Source organism: Lonchura striata, chromosome 32 (genome assembly GCF_050655825.1).
Source record: "Lonchura striata isolate lonStrDom1 chromosome 32, ASM5065582v1, whole genome shotgun sequence".
Classification (NCBI taxonomy): domain Eukaryota; kingdom Metazoa; phylum Chordata; class Aves; order Passeriformes; family Estrildidae; genus Lonchura; species Lonchura striata.
In genome coordinates this window covers 2,431,941-2,452,053 of record NC_140734.1, presented here as the reverse complement: position 1 = coordinate 2,452,053, position 20,113 = coordinate 2,431,941, and the positions used below count along the sequence as shown (strand labels likewise).

The 20,113-nt window shown below is 50.0% G+C and overlaps 1 protein-coding gene across 1 annotated transcript; it reads left to right on the top strand.

The window, feature by feature from the left end:
• The first annotated feature begins 798 nt into the window (after positions 1–798).
• LOC146764608 (uncharacterized) lies at positions 799–13,872 on the top strand. The gene is made up of 9 exons (XM_085564049.1): positions 799–887; positions 1,412–1,583; positions 3,001–3,050; positions 3,310–3,967; positions 3,999–4,088; positions 9,335–9,368; positions 11,780–11,887; positions 12,349–12,441; positions 13,772–13,872. The coding sequence occupies exons 1-9, from the start codon at positions 799–801 to the stop codon at positions 13,870–13,872; spliced, it is 1,395 nt and encodes a 464-aa protein (XP_085420175.1).
• Positions 13,873–20,113: the final 6,241 nt, after the last annotated feature.

The following is a 20,113-nucleotide window of genomic DNA, read 5'->3' as shown; positions in this document are numbered from 1 at the left end:
TCTGCAGGAAGACATTTGGCACCAGCTGACAGGGAGCCCATACTGCACCATGGCCCATGCACACCCTGACATCCCCTGCAATTTCCTGGTCTCCAGGCAGATCAGGAGAGGTGGTGTTTTGGAGAAGGGAAGGTTCTTTCTACTTCCAAAAGTTCATCTGATTTCCTGATCATTCTCCATGACTTTGACCAGTATTGGGTCATGAAGATGGCACCTCCCCGATGGGGAAGAGTCCCATCTCATCCAGCTGTGCCTTTTCTTTCTCAAGCCATGAACCAAAAGTCTGTACAGAAGGTGGCTGTTCCAGAAAGAAGCAGTGGCCTAGTGCCAGCCTTTACTGCAGGAGGGCAGGAAGTTCCAGGCACTGGCACAGGAGGTAATTGCTCCAGTGTGTCCTGACAGGGCCTGACTCTGTCCCCTGGGGCTGGAGGAGCTGTCACAGGGCAGGGAGGGCCAGGGCTGGCAGGGGCTGCTCAGGGATGGGTTTGGCCCCTGTCCCTCCAAGCAGCGACGGCCCAAGCAGCTGCGCTGGCCCCGGGCTCTCCTGCCGGCCTGCTGGGCTTTGTTGGGTGGCACAGCCTGTGCCAAGGGGCGTCAAGGTGCCTGCAGGCACCAGCTCTGGGCAAACAGAGAACGTCCTGGCCGTATCCACCGTGCTGCCAGCTCAGCAGTGCAGCACAGCGCGGGCTCACGCTCCCCATTGCTCCCACAGAAATGCTTGGCAAGTCCAGTACAGATGCTCTGAATCCACCGAGCACCCCAAGAGTTTTCTGCCCCCAGCATGTGCGCAGATCCTGCATGATAGGCACGGTGGTGACACTGTTCACTGTGCCACTTTCTGTGGTCCTGTTCTGTTTCGGGTTCCGGTGGTGGAAGGAACAAAAACAGTAAGTTGTTGCGGATTTCTACCCTCCAGAATCTTCAAAGGCTGCTGATAGTCAGGGAAGATTCCCAGTGAGGCTGCAGTGGAGTTGTGGCCAGTCCATGGCTGTGCAAAGAACTCTGCTGAGGGTTCTGCTGCTGCCCAGTGCTTTCCTTGGCCTCTTCATTGCTGGGCCTTGTCCTGGGGGGCCGCTGGGGCTGCAGCCAGTGCTGGCTCCCCCTGAGGCTGCCTGGCCAGGAGCAGCCCCAGGGGCACAGGGCAGAGGCACAGCAAGGTGGGGAGGAGAAAGAGCGGGGACGAGATGGCCCCTGAAAGGCAGAGGCGCTCTGGGGCCCGCTCCTGGCCAGGGAGCCTGCCCAGAGCCGTCCCCTGCTCGCCGGGGCCTCGAGGGGCAGCTGTCCAGCTGGGCCAAGGTGTTCCAGCCGCTCCAGCCGTGCTGGGGAGCCTTGCCAGCTCTGGGCCCTGCTGTGCAGGAGGGTCCCTGTGTGCCACTGGCAGCTGGGGCCTCAGCCACTGCTCTCTCCACAGCAGCGCTGCCGCAGCTCCAGCATCCCGGCTGAGAAGGCGTGACTCCCCCTCGCCCCCAGGGAGCCCAGAGAGCGTCGGGTCTGGCAGCTCTCAGACATCGCCTCAGCAGCAGCAGCTGCCCAAGAAAGCAGAGCCCCAGCGCTCCGTGCCTCCCCCACGGCCCCCCAGACCGGTTGTGATGCAGAAGCTTCCCGAGATCCCCCCACCTCCTCCCCTCCCGAGCCCCCCGCCCTGGTCCATCTAGGACTGGAAGTGGGCCAGCCATGGCAGGGCATGGGCCACCAACAGCTTGGGGCACCTGCTCTCCTTTACAAATAACACCCTTACCTATGCACAACAGCCACAGTCACTTTTCATACTGTTCTACCTTCAACAGGAAGGGCTGAAGATTCTTCCCTGTTCTGTTTCATCCTTTACCACTTAGATTTTCATACAGTTGGCTGCTGGCTGCATCTCTTAAAGGCTTTATTAGCATTGCATGTTTTACCCCACCTATCAGGCGAAAAAAAAAAAAAATATTATTCAGTTTAGACTTTGTTTTTAGTGTGGTTGGGCCACTCACATTTTGAGCAATTAATTTTCCATAATACTTCTTCCTTTTTCCTTACTATTCATAAAAAGTTAATCTGGACATAAAAATCACCACAATTACTGAGACTTCTCTCAAAGCCGAGGGGAACCTAGCACAAAATATTCTCCCTGTGTACTGCACAACAAGAAATATTCAGAGGAAAATAGAGTGGCAGCTGAGGCTTGTGGAACTCCCAGAATAATGAGCCTGCAGAGGAGGCAAAGAGCCCTAGCCTTGGTTGAGGGAACTTCTCCTCACAGACTCCTCTGAGAATGTGGCACTCCAGGAGGGGAAAGCTTTTAAACCTTTGCCTTACCTTCCTCCTGTGCTAAAATGTAAGGCTCTTCCTGAGAATAAACTGAGCTATAAAATATTCTTTATTCCTCAACAAAGCTACTCAGGTTTTCGATTTATCTTAAAAGAGCAAAACCAAATGGGGCCAGAAATTTCTCATCAAAGCCTGTTTGCAGAGAAACCCCACCATAGGAAAGAAAATATTTATTAGCATCAGTTCACTCAAAAGAAACCCAGCCCTGAATTGAGCAGCGCTTTAAATGAACTTGAATTCACTTTCCTCACATATCAGCTGGTTTGGTTTGCTCTTTTTTTGTCCTAGAGAGAATATTCAAACTATTTGCTCTTGACAGGACTCCTTGGATGGTACTCAAACCTGGTTCCTCATGATGCCTTGTCTGGCCTGTTAATGCAGCCTGTTAGCAGCACCTGGCTTTGCCACCCTGCTCATGGTAGCGGGGCACGGCTGGTGCCATGGTTCCCTCTGGTGACACGGTCCCCTCTGGTGCCACGGTCCCCTCTGGTGCCACGGTCCCTCAGGTGCCACAGTCCCCTCTGGTGCCCGTCCTGGTTTGTGGCATGTCCGTGCTGGTGGAGGATCCCTGCTTGTGCTGCTGACTGCGTTCAACAAGGCCGGTCCTACTCGCCAGCCAAAGAGAGACTAAAGTCACTGCTTTGGGCAGCTTCTTTGAGCGAGTTTAACGCTTACTCATCTCTATGCCAGACCCCTGAAAAGCCACACAGCAACACCATAAAGTCAGCTCATCGACAGAGGTGAGCAGGTCTGAGCAAACAGAAGGTCGGCTTTCAAGCACATTGGGTTTTTAATTTAGTGGAAGCACTCACTCGTTCACGAGCCTTACTTGTCCAAGTGGATTGTGCGATGCTGCTGTCTTGCTCGCGTTCAAGAGGAAGCAGAGGGGAGAAAGGAGTTAAGAAATGAGAGACGCACCTGGGGCGCAGGCTCGGCAGCCAGACGGAGCAGGGCGGCACCGGGCCGCTTTGCCGGAATCCCTTTTGGTGCCGGACAAAGGCGGACGCTGCTCGGCGAGCGGCGCTGGAGCGGCGGCGGCCCAGCCCCGCCCGTCCCGCCCCGCCGCGGGCCGGGGCCGAGCGCTCGGCCGGGTGGGCGCTCGGGATGCTCGGGCAGCGCCGCGGGCCGGGCGGGCGCGATGGAGCCGCCGGAGGGCTGGGACCCCTACGGGCGGCCGGCCCGGCGCACGCAGTGGCTGGTCAGCGCCCTCGCCTCCCACTATGGGCTGGTGCGCGGCATGGAGAACGAGATCGCCGTGCTGGCCACCGGCCTGGACCGCTACCTGCAGGAGATCTTGCAGCGCCTGGGCCGCGCCGGGGCGGGCCGCATCCCCGGCGAGGACTGCCGCACGCTGTGCCGGGTGCTGGGGCTGGAGGAGGCGGCGGAGCCCGAGGAGTGCGCGGGGCTGTGGGACGGGCTCTCGGTCGAGCTCACCTTCCGCCAGTTCCACGCGCGGCTCTGCGGCCACTTCAGCACCCACGCGGGGCCGCGGCTGCCGCCGGGCCGGGAGAGCGAGCACATCGAGACCCAGATCCGCCTGCACAGCCCCCGCCGCCGCCGCCGCCGCCGCGCCGACCCCGCCGGCCGCGGAGCCGCGGGCAGCGCCGAGCGGCGGCCGCCGGGGCCCCGCTGCCGAGAGCGCTGCGAGGAGATGGTGGCGCTGGAGCGGCCGAGGAGCGCATGGCCAGGCTGCGGGAGGAGAACGGCACCTGCGGGAGCTGCTGGAGCACATGCGCGCCGCCCTGCAGAGCAGCGGGGCGCGGTGCCTGGCGCTGCAGGTGAGTCCGGGCCGGCTTCTGCACCGGCCTCCCGGGGGCGGCTCGGCCGGGCCCGAGTGCTGCAGGAGAGATGCTGCTCTCGGAAAGTCAGTGCTATAAATTGAGGCGAATCATTTGATTCAGCCTTTTAAGATCAATTAATAATTTTATTAATTACAGCAAGCGATAGCAAGCAAACAGCGCTGGGTGCAGCTGGGGAGTCTGCGCTCTGCCATGGGGTGACACCCTTCCTTCTCTTCAGTCCCTTTTTATACTTTCCTTTTTCGTATCTTCTCTGCGTTGTGCTGGCAACAGTTGATTTCACAAGAGGGGTGATGGGTCTCCTCTGCTGCGGTTATCCAGCCAGTTCCAGCCAGTCCTGCAAGATCTTTCTTTTTTTTTTCCATACATAGTTATCACATTGTTTTACAGTATTTGCTTGCGGTTACCTAGCCTTGCCTAATCTTGCAAGTTCCATGCCCCGACCCCCACCCTTTTCCTCTACCCTAATTTCACACTCTTGATGAACAAACAAGGCAATGCAGTTTTTCACATTCCCCCGTTTTTTTTTCTTCTACCATTTTGTTCATCAAATCGTTTTATTTCTTGGTGGGCTAGAATTAAAGTCTCTCCTACTTCAGGATTTCTAGGGAGAGTTTCATATTTGGCTTTGATCAGCATCAGGTGTGCTGCCTTCAATTTTCTTTTTGCTATTCCAATTTTATCTCCTGCTGTTTGCCAATCTGAGGCTATTGTTTTACACTCTCAGTACCTACAGAAATATTCCCTAGGGTAATTGCAATACCCTTTCCCTGGGTTTGATGCTGGACGCATATAAAATCCTATGTTATTAAAACAGGGCTCTACAGGGGCTAGTTTGCATAACCGTGGGGTAAATCTAGGGGGTCTGGATGTTATCTGACTCTGAATTACTCTACTATGTACTCCAGTTATTGTCTACTTAAAGGGTTGGTGCAAAGCTGGGGAACCCTCTCTTTGGTATACAGTACAAAGCACTAACATATTATTTTCCAATAAGGGTGGGGTTATGACCTTGTTTTTATTGCATAATATCTTGTTTTCCCCTCTTGGGTTTGTTGCCTTTCTGGTGTTTCAGAGGCAATCAGACCGGTCGTCTGGGGGAGCCTAGTACTCGGTTGGCAATAGTTGGAGCATTTCAGCATTATTCTATTTGGGGGGGACCTGGCTTTTTCCCCTCTGCCTCGCTCGCCGTCTCCGGTGCTTCAAGCCGCGAGGTGAATTATCTCCTCGGCAGCAGCGGTACTCGCCTGGGCGTCCTTTCCCCTGCTCCCGCCTAACTTCGTACTGTTCCCAATTTTTATCTTTGACAGGGGGTGGGTCGCACGGGACCCCCTTTAGTTCCCTCTGACAACACCTTTTTAGAATTTGGGCAACAAATGGAGTGGGTTCGTTAGTATGGAAACAAAAGTTTCCTGATGCACTCCTTTGGTGTATATTTTTTACCAGTCCTCAGACTCGAAACAAATCTACTGATTTTTCAATTTTCTTGATTTTAACACAATTTCTGTTCAGACCCCAGTTGGCGGCCTACCCCCTTGGCAATGGACCTGCCACCGTTCTTGGCAAATTTTACATGCAAAGCACCTGAAAGGACAACAATCACAATCTACCTTATTACAAATTATCAAATAATCATTAAAATAATTACTAACACACACAAAAGGATAATAAGTATAATCTACCTTATTTTAAACTACTAAAAAATTACTAATAAGTAGGTAATTATATCCCTTTTTGTTCTCCTTTGCAACCGACTTAAATGATGCACACAGAGTTCCTAGATTTTTCTTAATGGTAACCTTCAAATTCCTAGGCTGGCTGTCTACTTTCCACTGGTCATCCATGGTGGCTGGACTTTTAACTCGACTGGCATGCGTCCACTCTTTCTCGGCCGTCCGTATCACAGTTCTTGTGGTTTTCTTTCTTCTCAGATTTTACTAAAAGTAGGAACTACTTCATAGGCATATTTAGAATTAGTAAAAATAGTCCCACTTTTTCCTTTCAATAAATTTAGAGCTTTAAGCACAGCATATAATTTGCATGCTTGGGCTGACCAGCTGGGGCTAAGGGGACCAGATTCTACTGTCTTAAATGTTTTCTCATCTATTATAGCATACCCGATTTTTTTTTTTAATTTTTTTTTTTTTCAGAACTCGAGAGAACTTGTCTACATATAATTGAGCTTCTTCTTTTAGTTTTTCTTCCTCATGATCTGGCTTTATTTTTGTTTGTTCCTTTATCTGTTGGAGGTAAACATGTGTTAGTTCTGTAATTGGTTCTTTATATAAAAAAACACTGGGCCGGGTTTTTCAGGCCCGTGGTTTCTTAACTTAGGAGAGGAGACTAGGATGCCTTCATACGTTAGGAATCTGGCATCCGTTATCTATTTGTCGGCCTTCTGTTGCAAAACTCCATGAATGTTATGGGGAGATAAGACTTTTAGCTCACTTCCAAAGGTTATCTTCCCAGCTTCCTCTATCAGAAGAGCAGTGGCTGGCTAATGGGATCAAGGAGTTTGGAGAGATATGCTACTGTTTTGGTTTTTTTTTTGTTTTGTTTTGTTTTGTTGTATGTGTTGGGGTTTTTTTGTTTGTTTGTTCATTTGGGTTTTTTTTTTTGCAATTAATAAATCATCCACATATTGTAATAACACTGTCCCTTCCCCTAAAGAATAACTTGCCAGTATTTGTTCTAAAACTTATCCAAACAGATTTGGGGATTTTGTAAATCTCTGGGGAAGGACTGTCCATCTAAATTTTTTTTTTTTTTGGTTTCAGTCCTTGCCTCCCCTCCTTAGGTATAGGATATTGCTTAATTCTGACAGGTATCTCCGGGTTCCTAATAGTTACTTCAAAGGGTTCAATGTTTAATTTTCCTGTACTATTAGGGGAGTACCAAACCTCTGAATTAATCTTTTTCTCATCCTCAGCCTGGAGAGGACACAATTTTACTGTTAGTTCTCCCTTGCTAATCTCTATCCCTATCCCAAATTTAACTATCAAATCTCTTCTCAGTAAATTATAATCTGCTTTTGGAACTAATAAAAATTACTCAATTACTAATTTGGAGTTACTTTCTAAAAGGACATCCTTGATTACAGGTACTCCAAAGGGTTTCCCTTTGGCTCTAATCACTTGTATTATTTCAGATGAAATCTTACACCCTTGGGGAAGGGTCCGGACACTCGGTCTTTCCGCCCCTGAGTCCACAAGGAACTCATATTCTTGCTTCTGGGGACCTATTTTTAATTTTACCAGGGGCTCTGTTCTTTCTCTTGTCCCCAGCAGATAGAGCCCCTGACACCCCTAATCTTCCTTAAACTGCTCTTCATCAGCCATCCTTTGTCGGCATTCCCGCTTCATATGTCCCTTTTTCCCCCAGTAAAAGCAAACAATCCTATCTCCTCTACCTTGTCTTCCTTCATTCACCTGCCGACCAGCTCTCCTCAAACCTCCTGGGTGGCCACCACCCCTTCTTTGGGGAGATTGCCTCTGTCCTTCCCTTACAGCTGCTAACATAATCTTAGACTGCTTCTTGTAGTTCTCATCCTCCCTCCTAACATAAACCTTCTGAGCCTCCCGCAGTAACTCATCCAGCCCCCTCGCTTGCCTCCCTTCTAACTTTTCCAACTTCTTTCTAATATCCATCCACGAGTTTACCACAAAATGAACTTTCAACAGTGTCTCCCCTTCAGGAGTGTTAGGGTCCACTCCTGAATATAACTGAAAGGCTTTTCTCAGCCTCTCCAACAACTCAGTTGATCTTCATCCTTTTTCTGTTGTTCCTTGAATGCCTTTTGTACATTCTGTCCATGAGGGACAGCCTTCCTTATTCCCTGTATTATTATATTTCGCAAATCGCCCATATGGGTATGGTGTAACGGGTCTTGATTATTCCACTGGGGATTCTGTAGGGGCCATTTAGTATCTGCTAATGGTCCCTGCTGATGTTCATCATCCCAGATTCTCATGCCCGTTTCCCTAATCATTCTCCTTTCTTCTGCAGAAAACAAAATCCCTAACATGGATTGCATCTCCTCCCAAGTATAAATATTAGGTCCCAAAAAATGATCCAACCGCTCCACCACCCCTAAAGGATCTTCTAACAAATTTCCGAGTTCCTTTTTAAATTCCCTAGCATTCCCCGAGTTTAATGGGACGGATATGTACCCTATTCCTAGAATCTGGGCAGGCTGTCCTGGTTGCACTGCATTTGGGTTAGGCACCATTCCCATTCCATGCTCCCTAAGGGGAAATATAGCCAATTCTTGCTTTCCCTTTTGTCGGGTCTGGCTTCGGGTTACTCGCCGAGAACCCTCAGGGATACTTTCCTCCAACCTTTCACCTTCTGGACCCTCATCCTCCGATAATTCTTGGGTGGGTGCCGAGGGACCCGGGTGGTCTACTAGCAAAGGATCCGGGGGCGGGGGGTATAAAGGTTGTGGCGGTGGAGGTGGCAATGGAAGAGAGGGTGGTGGTGGCGGTATATAGGGAGGGGGGATACCTGGGGGTAATTCAATTTCTTTTGGCCTCTTTTTCTTCCTCTCGATATTGAGAGCAAATAATTTTGTCCTTGTCTATCCTCTTATCTAGAGGACTGCATATTTACTTTTTTCTAAATTAAGGGGTTCTTTTGAATTAATGTAAATATTTAAGGCCTGACAGATCCAATCCTCAAAAGACCCAAATATCGGCCAATATAACTGATCCCCTCTTATTTGTTTCCCCCCCCAAACTTCCATGCAGTAATGAGCCATTTTTTCTTTATCTTTTCCCTTCCTAGAAGGAAAGGCATTCCAGTATTTAATCATTGAGCCTAATGGACTATTCTCTGAAATATGGGGAAGTTTTACAGGGATTCCCCCACCCATGGGTTCAGCAGGCTTGCTTTTCCTCTGACCCATTTTCTGGAGTGCCTTCTAACACACACACACTTGCTTCCCTCAATTCGTGGCCCAGTCCGTCGCCGGATATGGGAACCGCACTACTATGAGGTCCGCACTTGCCTGGGGAGTCCGAGCTGCCGGCCCCCCTCTCATACACCACACTCGTCACACTGCAGGATTCCCGACCCCCGACCAGGCGGTCCTGTTCTCCCAGAACAGGCCTCCTCCGGACACCAGGTCCTTCGGAAAATACTTACACCATCCGGTGTCTTTGCCCGGGGCTTCGTGCACAAAGATTAAGGGGGTCGCTGGCAGTTCTTTGCTTGCTATCGGATTTTAGGTTCATCGGTCGGAGTCCGGGGAGGAGTGTCCCCGTAAGGCCACTGTTAAAGCAAAGGCAGTGGGGCGCCTCCTTAGCGAGGCCCCCTCTCCAGGTGTTCCGATCCGAGTCACGGCACCAAATTTGTTATAAATTGAGACGAATAATTTGATTCAGCCTTTTAAGTTAAATTAATAATTTTATTAATTACAGCAAGCAATAGCAAGCAAACAGTGCTGGGTGCAGCTGGGGAGTCTCCGCTCCGCCAAGGGCTGACACCCTTCCTTCTCTTCAGTCCCTTTTTATACTTTTCTGTTTCGTATCTTCTCTGAGTTGTGCTGGCAACAGTTGATTTCACAAGAGGGGTGATGGGTCTCCTCCACTTGAGGTTATCAGTTCCAGCCAGTCCTGCAAGATCTTTTTTTTTTTGTTTCCATATATAGTTATCACATTGTTTTACAGTATTTGCTTGCAGTTACCTAGCCTTGCCTAATCCTGCAAGTTCTATACCCTGACCCCCACCCTTTTCCTCTACCCTAATTTCACACTCTTGATGAACAAACAAGGCAATGCAGTTTTTCACAGTCAGTGTTTGTCACCCCTCCACTGCTGGACCGAGACCGCAGTTGTTCATTCAGCCTTGGCATTAACTTTTTTTTATAAAGTTGAGTTACAGGGAGGCTTTAAGGAGCAAGGTATGGCACCGGTGTGCCATTAACTATAGTTATGGATAGCACTCTATTTAAAGTGTAGGGGAGCTCAGCTAAACAAACCCACGTGTACAATGCTGCTGCTTCTTCTACTGCATATGCAGTCAGGATGTGCTGATAGCATTTGCTGGATGTGCACCACCACAGGGTTTTTCCTGAAGTAACAACTTTTGGATTCTTACCTGCACAAGCAGATGCAGTGTCTCCGTCAGAAGTGCCTATAAGAAATATTGGAAGGATGTTTTCTTCAGAGTGTGGTCACAAGAGTTCAGAGTTGGAGCCAGTTCTGCAGGCAGACTGATTAATAGTCTGGGGCTCCTCTGCAGAGCCCCATTAATTCTGGGGCTGGCTTCTGCTGGTTCTGCTATCCTGGCTCAAGTGACACACTTAACAGCAGTTCCATTACTCTGTCATGAAATAGCGTGGAACAGGCAGAGCAGGGAAGGGCAGCATGAACCGATTGTTCTGGCAGCTCTGACCAGGTCTGACCAGGTCTGATTTGATACTCAGCACTCACAGAACCCTGCTCCACCTGTGACACTTCCACTTGCAGTAGATGACTGTTCTCTTCACAATGTCCAGCAAGGCAGGTCAAAGACACTTTCACCATTTGCATCTAAAAAAGGGAAAGGAAATCAGCAGCAGCCATGAAGTCACCAGTCTGAGGTCCCAGGAAGAATGAAAACTACAAAGAGGAGAGCCCCAGAACACCCCCAGCTGCTCCCTGCCCTCTTCTTCTGAACACAACTTCATTGGAAATCTTTTTCAGCAAACTTCTTGACTCCTAAGTACAGACCATAGTGATGACATTACAGGTATACAGAAACTTGTGCAATAACATAATAGTGAGTAGTTTGAAAAGTGAATGCATAGCTAGGTATTAAAATCTACTTTCCAGATATTGTTTCCTTGTCCTCAGTATTTGGCAAAGGTCAAGTAGCATTAGTTGCTGATCAACTCTATGTGATCAAAAAAAAAAAAAAGCCAACAAAGCCCAATCCAGCTACTTTCAGTCTTAATTAAAATCTATCAATTTCTCCCTGCTTTGTGCTCCTGGTCATTACAGGTGGGGCTGCAGGGAGGACTTTCCCTACTCCACGGCTGGATGCTGCACACAAGTCCAGCTCCCATTGCAGGGGTGAGTAATGTGTCCTTGCTCACCCCACAGGCTGAGCTCTGGTTTTGTGCAATCCATTCCTGGAAAATGGAAATATTTCTCTTAAGGTCCCCTGAGAAGAAAGAACAAACCTACAGGAGAGAGTAAGTCCCTGGAGGAATCCAAACATCTGGAACAAATCCTGAGTGATCTGGAGAGACGCCGTGGTGGGTGCATTTCCCTCCCCCTTCCCCTGGGACTCAGCAGCTGGGACCTTTCCCTGCACATCTGGACAGTCCCTGCCCAGCACAGTGGGAAGGGATCCATGGCAGCCTCGCTGCCCCGCTGCTGCTCTCACAGCCTGCAGGGCTGTTTCCCAGCCTGGGCTGGCTGCAGCTTCTCCCCAGCCTCTGCAGGAAGGCATTTGGTACAGGGAGCCCCAACTGCACCACGGGCTTGCAATCCCCGGCAATTTCCTGGCCTCCAGGCAGTTCAGGCAGGGCGCTGTTTGTAAAACAGTGGGTCCTGTGGCAGCCCCAAGAGCCTTGGCCTCTTCCTGACCCTTATCCATGTCTTTGACAAGTATTGCATCCTGAGGATGCCACCTCCCCAGTGGGGAATGGTTACACCTGATCCAGCTGACCCTTTTCCTTTCTCCAGAGATGGACCACAGGGCTTTGCTGAACGCAGCACTCTCTGGAGGAAGCAATGGCTCCATGCCAGCCCCCGATGCACGAATGAGGGAGATGCCAGACAGTGCCACAGAAGGTGATTGCTGTGCCAGGCTCAGCCAGCCTGAGCAGTCCTGGTGGGGTCCCTCTGTGGGAGCCACATCCTGAAACCTGGGAGTGGCTGCACGGGGTGCCCAGGATGGGGAAAGGCCGGAGAGGGAGAGCAAGGCTCCAGTGTGTCCTGACAGGGCCTGACTCTGTCCCCTGGGGCTGGGGGAGCTGTCACAGGGCAGGGAGGGCCAGGGCTGGCAGGGGCTGCTCAGGGATGGGTTTGGCCCCTGTCCCTCCAAGCAGCGACGGCCCAAGCAGCTGCGCTGGCCCCGGGCTCTCCTGCCGGCCTGCTGGGCTTTGTTGGGTGGCACAGCCTGTGCCAAGGGGCGGCAAGGTGCCTGCAGGCCCCAGCTCTGGGCAAACAGAGAACGTCCTGGCCGTATCCACCGTGCTGCCAGCTCAGCAGTGCAGCACAGCGCGGGCTCACGCTCCCCATTGCTCCCACAGACGTTATCACTGAAACAGGAATATATGTCCTGGATCCAGTGCGCATCCCAAGAATTGTCTGCACCCAGGATGTTCGCAGGCCCTGCATGATAGGCACGGTGGTGACACTGTTCACTGTGCCACTTGTGCTGATGGGCTGCTATCTTGGCATTCGGAAGCTGTACGAGAGCAGATGGTCAGTAGTTCATTTTTCTCCACAGTTTTCTTGTAGCTCTGCTCATAGCACTGGTAGCCTGACTCGTAGTCATGCTGCAGTGGAGCTGTGGCCAGTCCATGGCTGTGCAAAGAACTCTGCTGAGGGTTCTGCTGCTGCCCAGTGCTTTCCTTGGCCTCTTCATTGCTGGGCCTTGTCCTGGGGGGCCGCTGGGGCTGCAGCCAGTGCTGGCTCCCCCTGAGGCTGCCTGGCCAGGAGCAGCCCCAGGGGCACAGGGCAGAGGCACAGCAAGTTCTCAACAGTATTTGGGCAACACACATCAGGACAGGACACTGCTTATTTAGTAGCTCATGTAAAGTTTCATGGTAACAGTGATGTTACCGCACAAGTAAATTTGTTCCCGTTCCGTGTTTAAAGAAATCCAACCTGATGAAGGTTTGGCTTTGGCCTTGAGGCTTTGCTCTTTGTGTGAGCCCTGTTCTGGATTGATTCCCACTTAGTCTTGGAGCCAGTTTGGGGTGAAGGCTCATCCCGGCCCTGACTCTTGGCAGTTCTGGGCTCAAAGGGACCGCCAAGGCTGCACTGCACATGACTGGGGTTTAGGGCTGGATTATCAAAGGGCTCTGAGAAGTTTAAATTACTGTCTTTTTTTCTACATGGTTTTCTTTATGGAATTCCTTCCCTTTTTTAAAACTTGAAAGTTTGAAAAAGTTGAAAACTTGAAAGTTTGAAAAAAACCTTATTTTCCAGAGCTTATTCCAGTTATTTGATGAAGTGAATTATGGCCTATTTACCCCATGGCTGAATTAGAAAACAGTAAGTACAGTAATATGAAATAATATTTACACTCCTATGTCTTTCACAGACTCATGAAACTTATGTTGGCTTGATGTGACAAACAGAAGAGTTTTGCTCCGTTTTTAATTCAAACAAGAAGCAGCCTTGGAACCTGTTGAGAAGACTCTCTTCACTTCATAGCTGAAGCAAACTTCCAGGGTTCTTTATTGAGGAATATAATATCTATCTTTTCTGTATATATTCCTGACAAGTAACCGATGGAAATTAGGGATTTGGACTCTTTGGGAAGTACTGACCAGTTGGACATTGGCTCTCTGAAGCTCACTCTGTAATAATCAGTCTTTTTTAGAAGAGAATGTTCAGTATCTTCCTGGCATTCACATTTATATTTGTATTCAAAAACACATCTTGAAAGAGATTTACAACAGCTCTTTACGGTGCCTTAGTTGACTTCTATCTCTTTCTCCATAGGTGTCGATGAAAACCTGGATGGCTCCATTAAAAAAGCTGCAAAGCAGATCCTGGAGGAGGGGGCATACATCTGCTCCCACCCTCTGGACAGGACTTTCTGATCCCTCCCTGACAGCAGGCACTCATGAATGGAAATCAGGGAGGAGTTTGCTGCAGTTCCTGTATTAGACACCTTAAAAGCATCTGTTATTTAATGTCTTTACTAAATGTATCTGTATAAAATAAAACTTCTTTCTAACCACAATTCATAGGAAAAGGATAAATGAAGAGATTTTATTTAAAGCTGAAGTGACTTGATTATAGACGTAGATTAGATAGATATAGATATAGATATAGATATAGATATAGAGATAGAGATACAAAGATATAGATCTAGATATATATATATAGAGATCTAGATCTAGAGATATAGATGTAGATGTAGATGTAGATATAGATATAGATATAGACATAGACATAGATTATATATATATATATATATATATATATATATCTATATATATATCTCCAGAGTGGTGGTGTCTGTAGCTCTTCTCTTGAGCACTGAGGTCTTGAGGTGTTGTTTCTCTTGTGTTTTCAATTGCAATTCTGTTTCAATGCTCGGTTCTATAAACCTCCCACTTTTGTGTTGTTATAGCATATTTTATCCTTAATGGATTGTTCCTTTCCCCTTGTGTTGTTGGTTTTGCCCTGGTTGTCCAACTTCCCAAAGACCTGCCCTTTGTAGCCGAATGTTCCCTGTTCCTCGTGCCACTGACTGTCAATCCCTTCTCATAATCGCCCCTTTCTCCAGAAACTTCCCTGTCCTTTTTGTATCCTTCGAGGCCCCATTGGTTTGTTTCAATTGTTTCCCTCCCCTCTAATTCCCTATTGGTTTAAACATTGTATTCCCCGCCTTGTGCTCCTCCCCAGGTTTCTCCCAGTTGGTTAAAGCTCTGTACCCTCCCCTGTTTAAAAACCCTCCCGCAGCCTGCATTTGTGTGTTTCTGTCGCTGACTCTCCTGGCAATAAACACCGTTGGCAATCATACGGAAGACCTCTCCTTATTCCTTGTCCCTGCTCTTGACACTTTCCTCCTGTGCCATAGAGCAGTTGTGCCCTACAGCCGCACCCTGAATTGTGTGGATTTTTGGGGGCAGCCCCCTCCTGGCCACGGTGCCAGGAGCCAGCTGGGCTGAAGAGCTCCGGCACCGCATCACTGAGGCAGCCACTCCATCACGGAAGGCCTCGGGCTTGGCCAGCCAGCACAGACCCACCGTGTGCTCCTCAGGGTATCCCTTGGCATATCACAGCATTTAAGAGGTTGGATGGTTTTTCCCACTGTTTTATTGACTGACTGTGTCCTTTGAGGACCAGAAGAGGAAGCAGAGCCTTAAATTGCAGATGAAGAGCAAATGGTGAAGCAAAGGCTTCACCTCTCCCGTGAAACAAAAGGACTGTGTTAGCCATGGCCCCCCCAAGGTGCCAAACTTCAAGCCAGGAAGCTGCTGACAGGAGTTTCAGTGTACAGGAACACACTTAATAACAGGATATGATTATATGCAGGTGCTTTTATTGTGGAGCCCAGGGAATCAGGGGTACAAACCCAAATCTGGCTGCGACATGACTTTCGAGCTCAACATATTCTATATTCTATTGTTATATAACTTTCATGTTAATTATTAAACTTATATTGTTCTATTGTATATATTGATCTTATTCAACCATGAGTTTCTTGTGATCTTCTACCAGTCCCTGGCTACTGATTCTCATCTTTCTTACGATGAAACAGTAATTATATTTAATTACTAAACAATCATTACATCTAACAATTATTTATCATATACTAGCTACACATGTGCTATTCTAGCAAGTGCACGGCCTATACTTTCCCAGAGTATTTTTCCTAGGGCCTACTAAGCTAAATTTTCCTTCTAACTCTTTAAATTGTCATAATTTTGAAACCCTTTTACTATCAGGAGGAAATCTGGCACTTGTTTCCTGCCAGAGAACACTCACTCCTCAGCATCATGGGCTGTGGTAGACAGTGCTTGAGGGGCCCAGAAATCCTTGGATGTGATCTCCTGTGCCAGTGGCCAGAACACAGAGTAGTGAGACTGACTTGAGGGGGCTGGCCCAGTTCTTGGACAAACTGCCAGGCAGGCCGAGCTCCCTCCCCAAAAAGGAAAATTCCACCCCTGAGGTCCATGCCCACCCAGGCCATGAGGTCACAGCAGGATTGTGAGCTCACAGCAGGCTCTGGGGTCACAGCAGGCTCTGGGGTCACAGCAGGCTGAGCTCACAGCAGGCTCTGAGGTCACAGAGGTCCCAGAGCCCCGTGGTTGCAGAGCACCACAAGGCCCCAGCAGGCAGTCCTGGAGCACAACTGCTGCGGCAGCAGCGGCGGTGGCAGCAGTGGTGCTGACATTGGGACAGCGGCCTCAGGACAGTGGTGGCAGCGAGAGCGGCGGGACTGGCACAGGGCAAGGCACCATGGCCCTTGCTCTGCGCCTCCTCCTCCTGCTCCTCCTGGCCGTGGCCCTGCCTGCCAGGGCTGTCCAGGCTGCTCCGCTGCAAGCGCGGGGAGCAGGTGAGCTGGCAGCCTGGCTGCCCTTTCCCAGGACAGCGCTCCCTGCTCCCCGGGAAGGGCCTGGGATGGTTTTCCCCTGGGCTTTAGGGAGGGTTTCCTCTGTGGGAGGGAGTGAAGACTCGTGGGTCCTGAGCTGCTCCAGCTGCCCTCCCAGGGATGTGGCCCAGGGCCTACCAAAAGTGTGGAGACTGGCCAAGAGACAGCCCAGAGCTCCCTAGGCCCCTGTGCAGCTTTGGCCATGTCCATTCTCATCTGGCTCCCACGGCCTTTCCCAGCTGCCTTGCAGTGCCCGGTTCCCTGAGGCAGAGGGGGATCCCAGCACACCATAGAAAATGTTCTCATTTGTGCTCCAATCTAGATGAGGTTGCTGGGAAGGCTTCTCCATTCGCTTGGCTGCATAAAGTTGTGAAGCCCTTGGAGCCTCCTGCAGGTATGTTCTCACTGTCCCTGTTCTGTGGAAAGCAGCATTTCCTGAAGGAAGCAGTCGCTCATCGGTGCCAGCCCCTGCTGCAGGAAGGAAGGCGATGCCAGGCACGGACACAGGCACAGGAGGTGATTGCTGTGCCGGGCTCAGCCGGGCTCAGCCCTCGGCGGGGCTGTGTGGCAGCAGCTCTTCCCCCAGGCCCTGCCCTTGCACGGCCCGGCAGCAGCCAAAGCCGGAGGCGCCTCGGCTTCCAGGCCTCTGGAACTGGACACAGCACTTGAGGTGCTGCTCAACCAGTGCCCAGCACAGGGGAAGAATCACTGCCCTGCTCCTGCTGGCCACACCATTCCTGATCCAGGCCAGGAGCCATTGGCCTTCTTGGCCAACTGGGCACACTGCTGGCTCATGGCCAGCCTGCTGTCCCTCTGTCCCTGCAGGTCCCTTTCTGCCTGGCTGCTGTCCAGCCACTCTGTCCTCAGCCTGTAGCGCTGCAGGTTTGTTGTGGCCAAAGTGCAGGACCTGGAACTTAGACTTGTTAAACCTCACCTTGTTGGATTTGGGCCCTGGATCCAGCCTGTCCAGGTCTCTGTCCCTCCTACCCTCCAGCAGATCAACACTCCCAGCCAACTTGGTGTCACCATGGTTCCATGAGACCCCAGAGTGTCCCAATGGTCTCCATGATTCCAGAGGCTTCTCAGTGTCCCAATGTCCCTTTGGTTCCATGGGACCCCTTGGTGTCACAAAGTTCCTTGGATCCTTGGGCCCTGCAGTGTCACAATGTCACCATGGTCCCCCAAGGCCCTGCAGTGTCACAGTGGATCTTTGGTTCCTTGAGGTCTGGCATAGCAGCAATGCTCTCCTTGGTTCCTGCTGTCTCCCATGCCTCCCACTGTCAGGCTTTACAAGGACACCTGGTCAATGATGGGAGTGGGAGTGGGTACCTACTCGAGGAGGCAATCATAAAAATTCCTCCCAACCCCCTGTCCCAAGCCAGGTGCCACTTCACATCAGGTATGATCAACTGGATCTGGAGAGTCAGCCAGATGGTTTAGAAGAAAATTATCTGCCCAGTGAGCCTCCCAATTATGATTCATCTGTGAGACAGATCACCACCTCTGTCCTAAGGTGACATCAAGGTGCTTGTATCCCCAGTCCTGTGTTCTGTTTATGTTTGATATTATGTTCTGTGCTTTCAGAACTGACTCTGAAAGTGAAGGTTTGTTTTGTCTTGTTATCAGCTGGCTCACCTCCCCCCATGGTCTGTTGTCTAGGAGAGGTGAGGGCTTGCTTGCTTTGCTTGTTTGCTTGCTTGCTGTTGCTCCTGCTTTTGCTTTTGCCTTTGCTTTTGCTTATTAGTTTAGCTAAGGAGTCCAAATTTTCCTCTAGACTGTTTTTTTCCTTTCCCTTTCCTGAGCAGCATTCCAACCTTTCCAGACTGGGACCTGGGAAACACTGAGAGCCTGCATTTTGTGATGTGCAGCAGGCAGCCCAGCCCTGGACACTCCCAAGAGTGGACTTTCTGAATTTATCATCTCTTCAGAGTGGTGAAAGAGTTTTTGTCATCTGGTGTTATCTGGTGTTGTTTTGGTTTGTGTTGGTTTTTGTTTTTTTTTTTTTTTTTTTTTGTTTGTTTTTTTTTTGGTGGTTTTTTTTTTTTTTTGTGCTGGGGAGTGTTTTGCTTATTAAATAAACAGGTTTTATTCACTTCTCTCTGAGGACAGTCTTCCCGAACCAGGTCAGGGGGGAGGGACCGTGGGGGTTTGCTTTCTGGGGGCTCCTTCTGGAGGTTTTCTCCCAAAATTGCCCTAGACCAGGACAATCTCTAACATCAAAAAGGAATGAAGGGAAATCGCAGTGTGTGACTCCCTTCTGAGGGGAACAGAGGGCCCCATATGTCCACCAGAGCCACCCCACAGAGAGGTCTGCTGCCTCCCTGGGGCCCGGGTACGGGATATCCCTGAGAGACTGCCTGGGCTGATTCAGCCCTCTGATTATTACCCACTGCTGATACCCCAGGCTGGCAGTGATGAGATTGAAAAGAGGAGTGTCAGGGCAATTAAAAGGGACTTTAGGGCATTGGGTCAGGTGGTTAATAGGACAGGGGCACAGCCATTCTTTTCCTCAGTCCCTTTGGAGTCTGAGAAAAATGGTGAAAGCAATAGGAGAGCTCACATTATCAACAAGTGGCTCATGGGTTGGTGTCATTGGCAAAATTTCAGATTCTTTAATCAGGGAGCGACTTTTACAGCACCTGGCCTGCTGGAACCAGATGGGCTCCATCTTTCTGGTAAGGGCAAAAGAACTTTAGCTCATGAACTGACAGAACGTGTTGAGAGGGGTTTAAACTAGGTCTGAAGGGGGAGGGAGATGTAGCTGGTTTGTCTGAAAGCAGGCCCAAGGGTGGTAAGCCTGAGTGAGGGGTGAAATCAGCAGCCCAGCTGAGGTGCACACAGCATGGGTCACAAACAAGAAGAGCTGGAGGCCATGGTGCAACAGCAGAGCTGTGATGGAATTGCCATCACAGAAACAGGGAGGGATGGCTCACGTGGCTGGAGTGCTGCATTAGATGGCTGCAAGCTCTTCAGGAGAGACAGGAAAGGGAGAGGAGGTGGAGCCATGGCCCTTTATATTAGGGAGGGTTTTGGTGCTATGGGTGTTGAACCTAATGATGATGAAATTGAATGTCTATGGGTGAGAATTAGGGGGAAGGCCAACAAGGCTGACATCCTACTGGGAGTGTGTTGTTACCCACCCAGCCAGGAAGAAGAGGTGGACAACACATTCTGTAAGCAGCTAGAGAATGTTTCTGGATCATCAGCCCTTGTTCTTTTGGTGATTTCAACCTGGTGGACATCTGCTGGGAACACAATACAGCTAAAAAGAGGCAGTTCAGGAAATTTTTAGGGTTGGTGGAGGACAATTTTTTGTCGCAGCTGGTGAGTGAGCCCACCAGGGGAGGGACTGTGTTAGATCTGATGTTGGCAAATAGAGATTGGCTGGTGGGAGATGTGGTGGTTGGAGGCCGCTTGGGGAACAGTGATCATGAAATTATAAAATTCTCAGTATTTGGTGAAGTCAGGAGGAGCACTAATAAGGTTTTTACATTGGATTTCCAGAGGGCAGACTTTGCCCTATTTAGGAGACATTCAGACAGTTGCTTGGGAAGCAGCCCTTAAAAACAGAGGAGTTCAGGAAATGTGGGCGTGTTTCAAAACAGAGATCTCAAGGGCACAGGAACAGACTGTCCCTGTGTGCCAAAAGATGTCAATGAGACAAACGTCTAGCCTGGATGGCAAAGGAGATTTTGGAGAAACTCAGGAATAAAAAGAGGATGTATCATCTCTGGAAG

Coding starts and splice junctions, on each gene's coding strand:
- LOC146764608 (XM_085564049.1), top strand. CDS start 799: ATGATAGGCACGGTGGTGACACTGTTCACTGTGCCACTTTCTGTGGTC. Junction 1,584..3,000: donor CCCCACGGCCCCCCAGACCG/GTTGTGATGCAG, acceptor TCTCTATGCCAG/ACCCCTGAAAAGCCACACAG. Junction 12,442..13,771: donor TCGCAGGCCCTGCATGATAG/GCACGGTGGTGA, acceptor CTTTCTCCATAG/GTGTCGATGAAAACCTGGAT.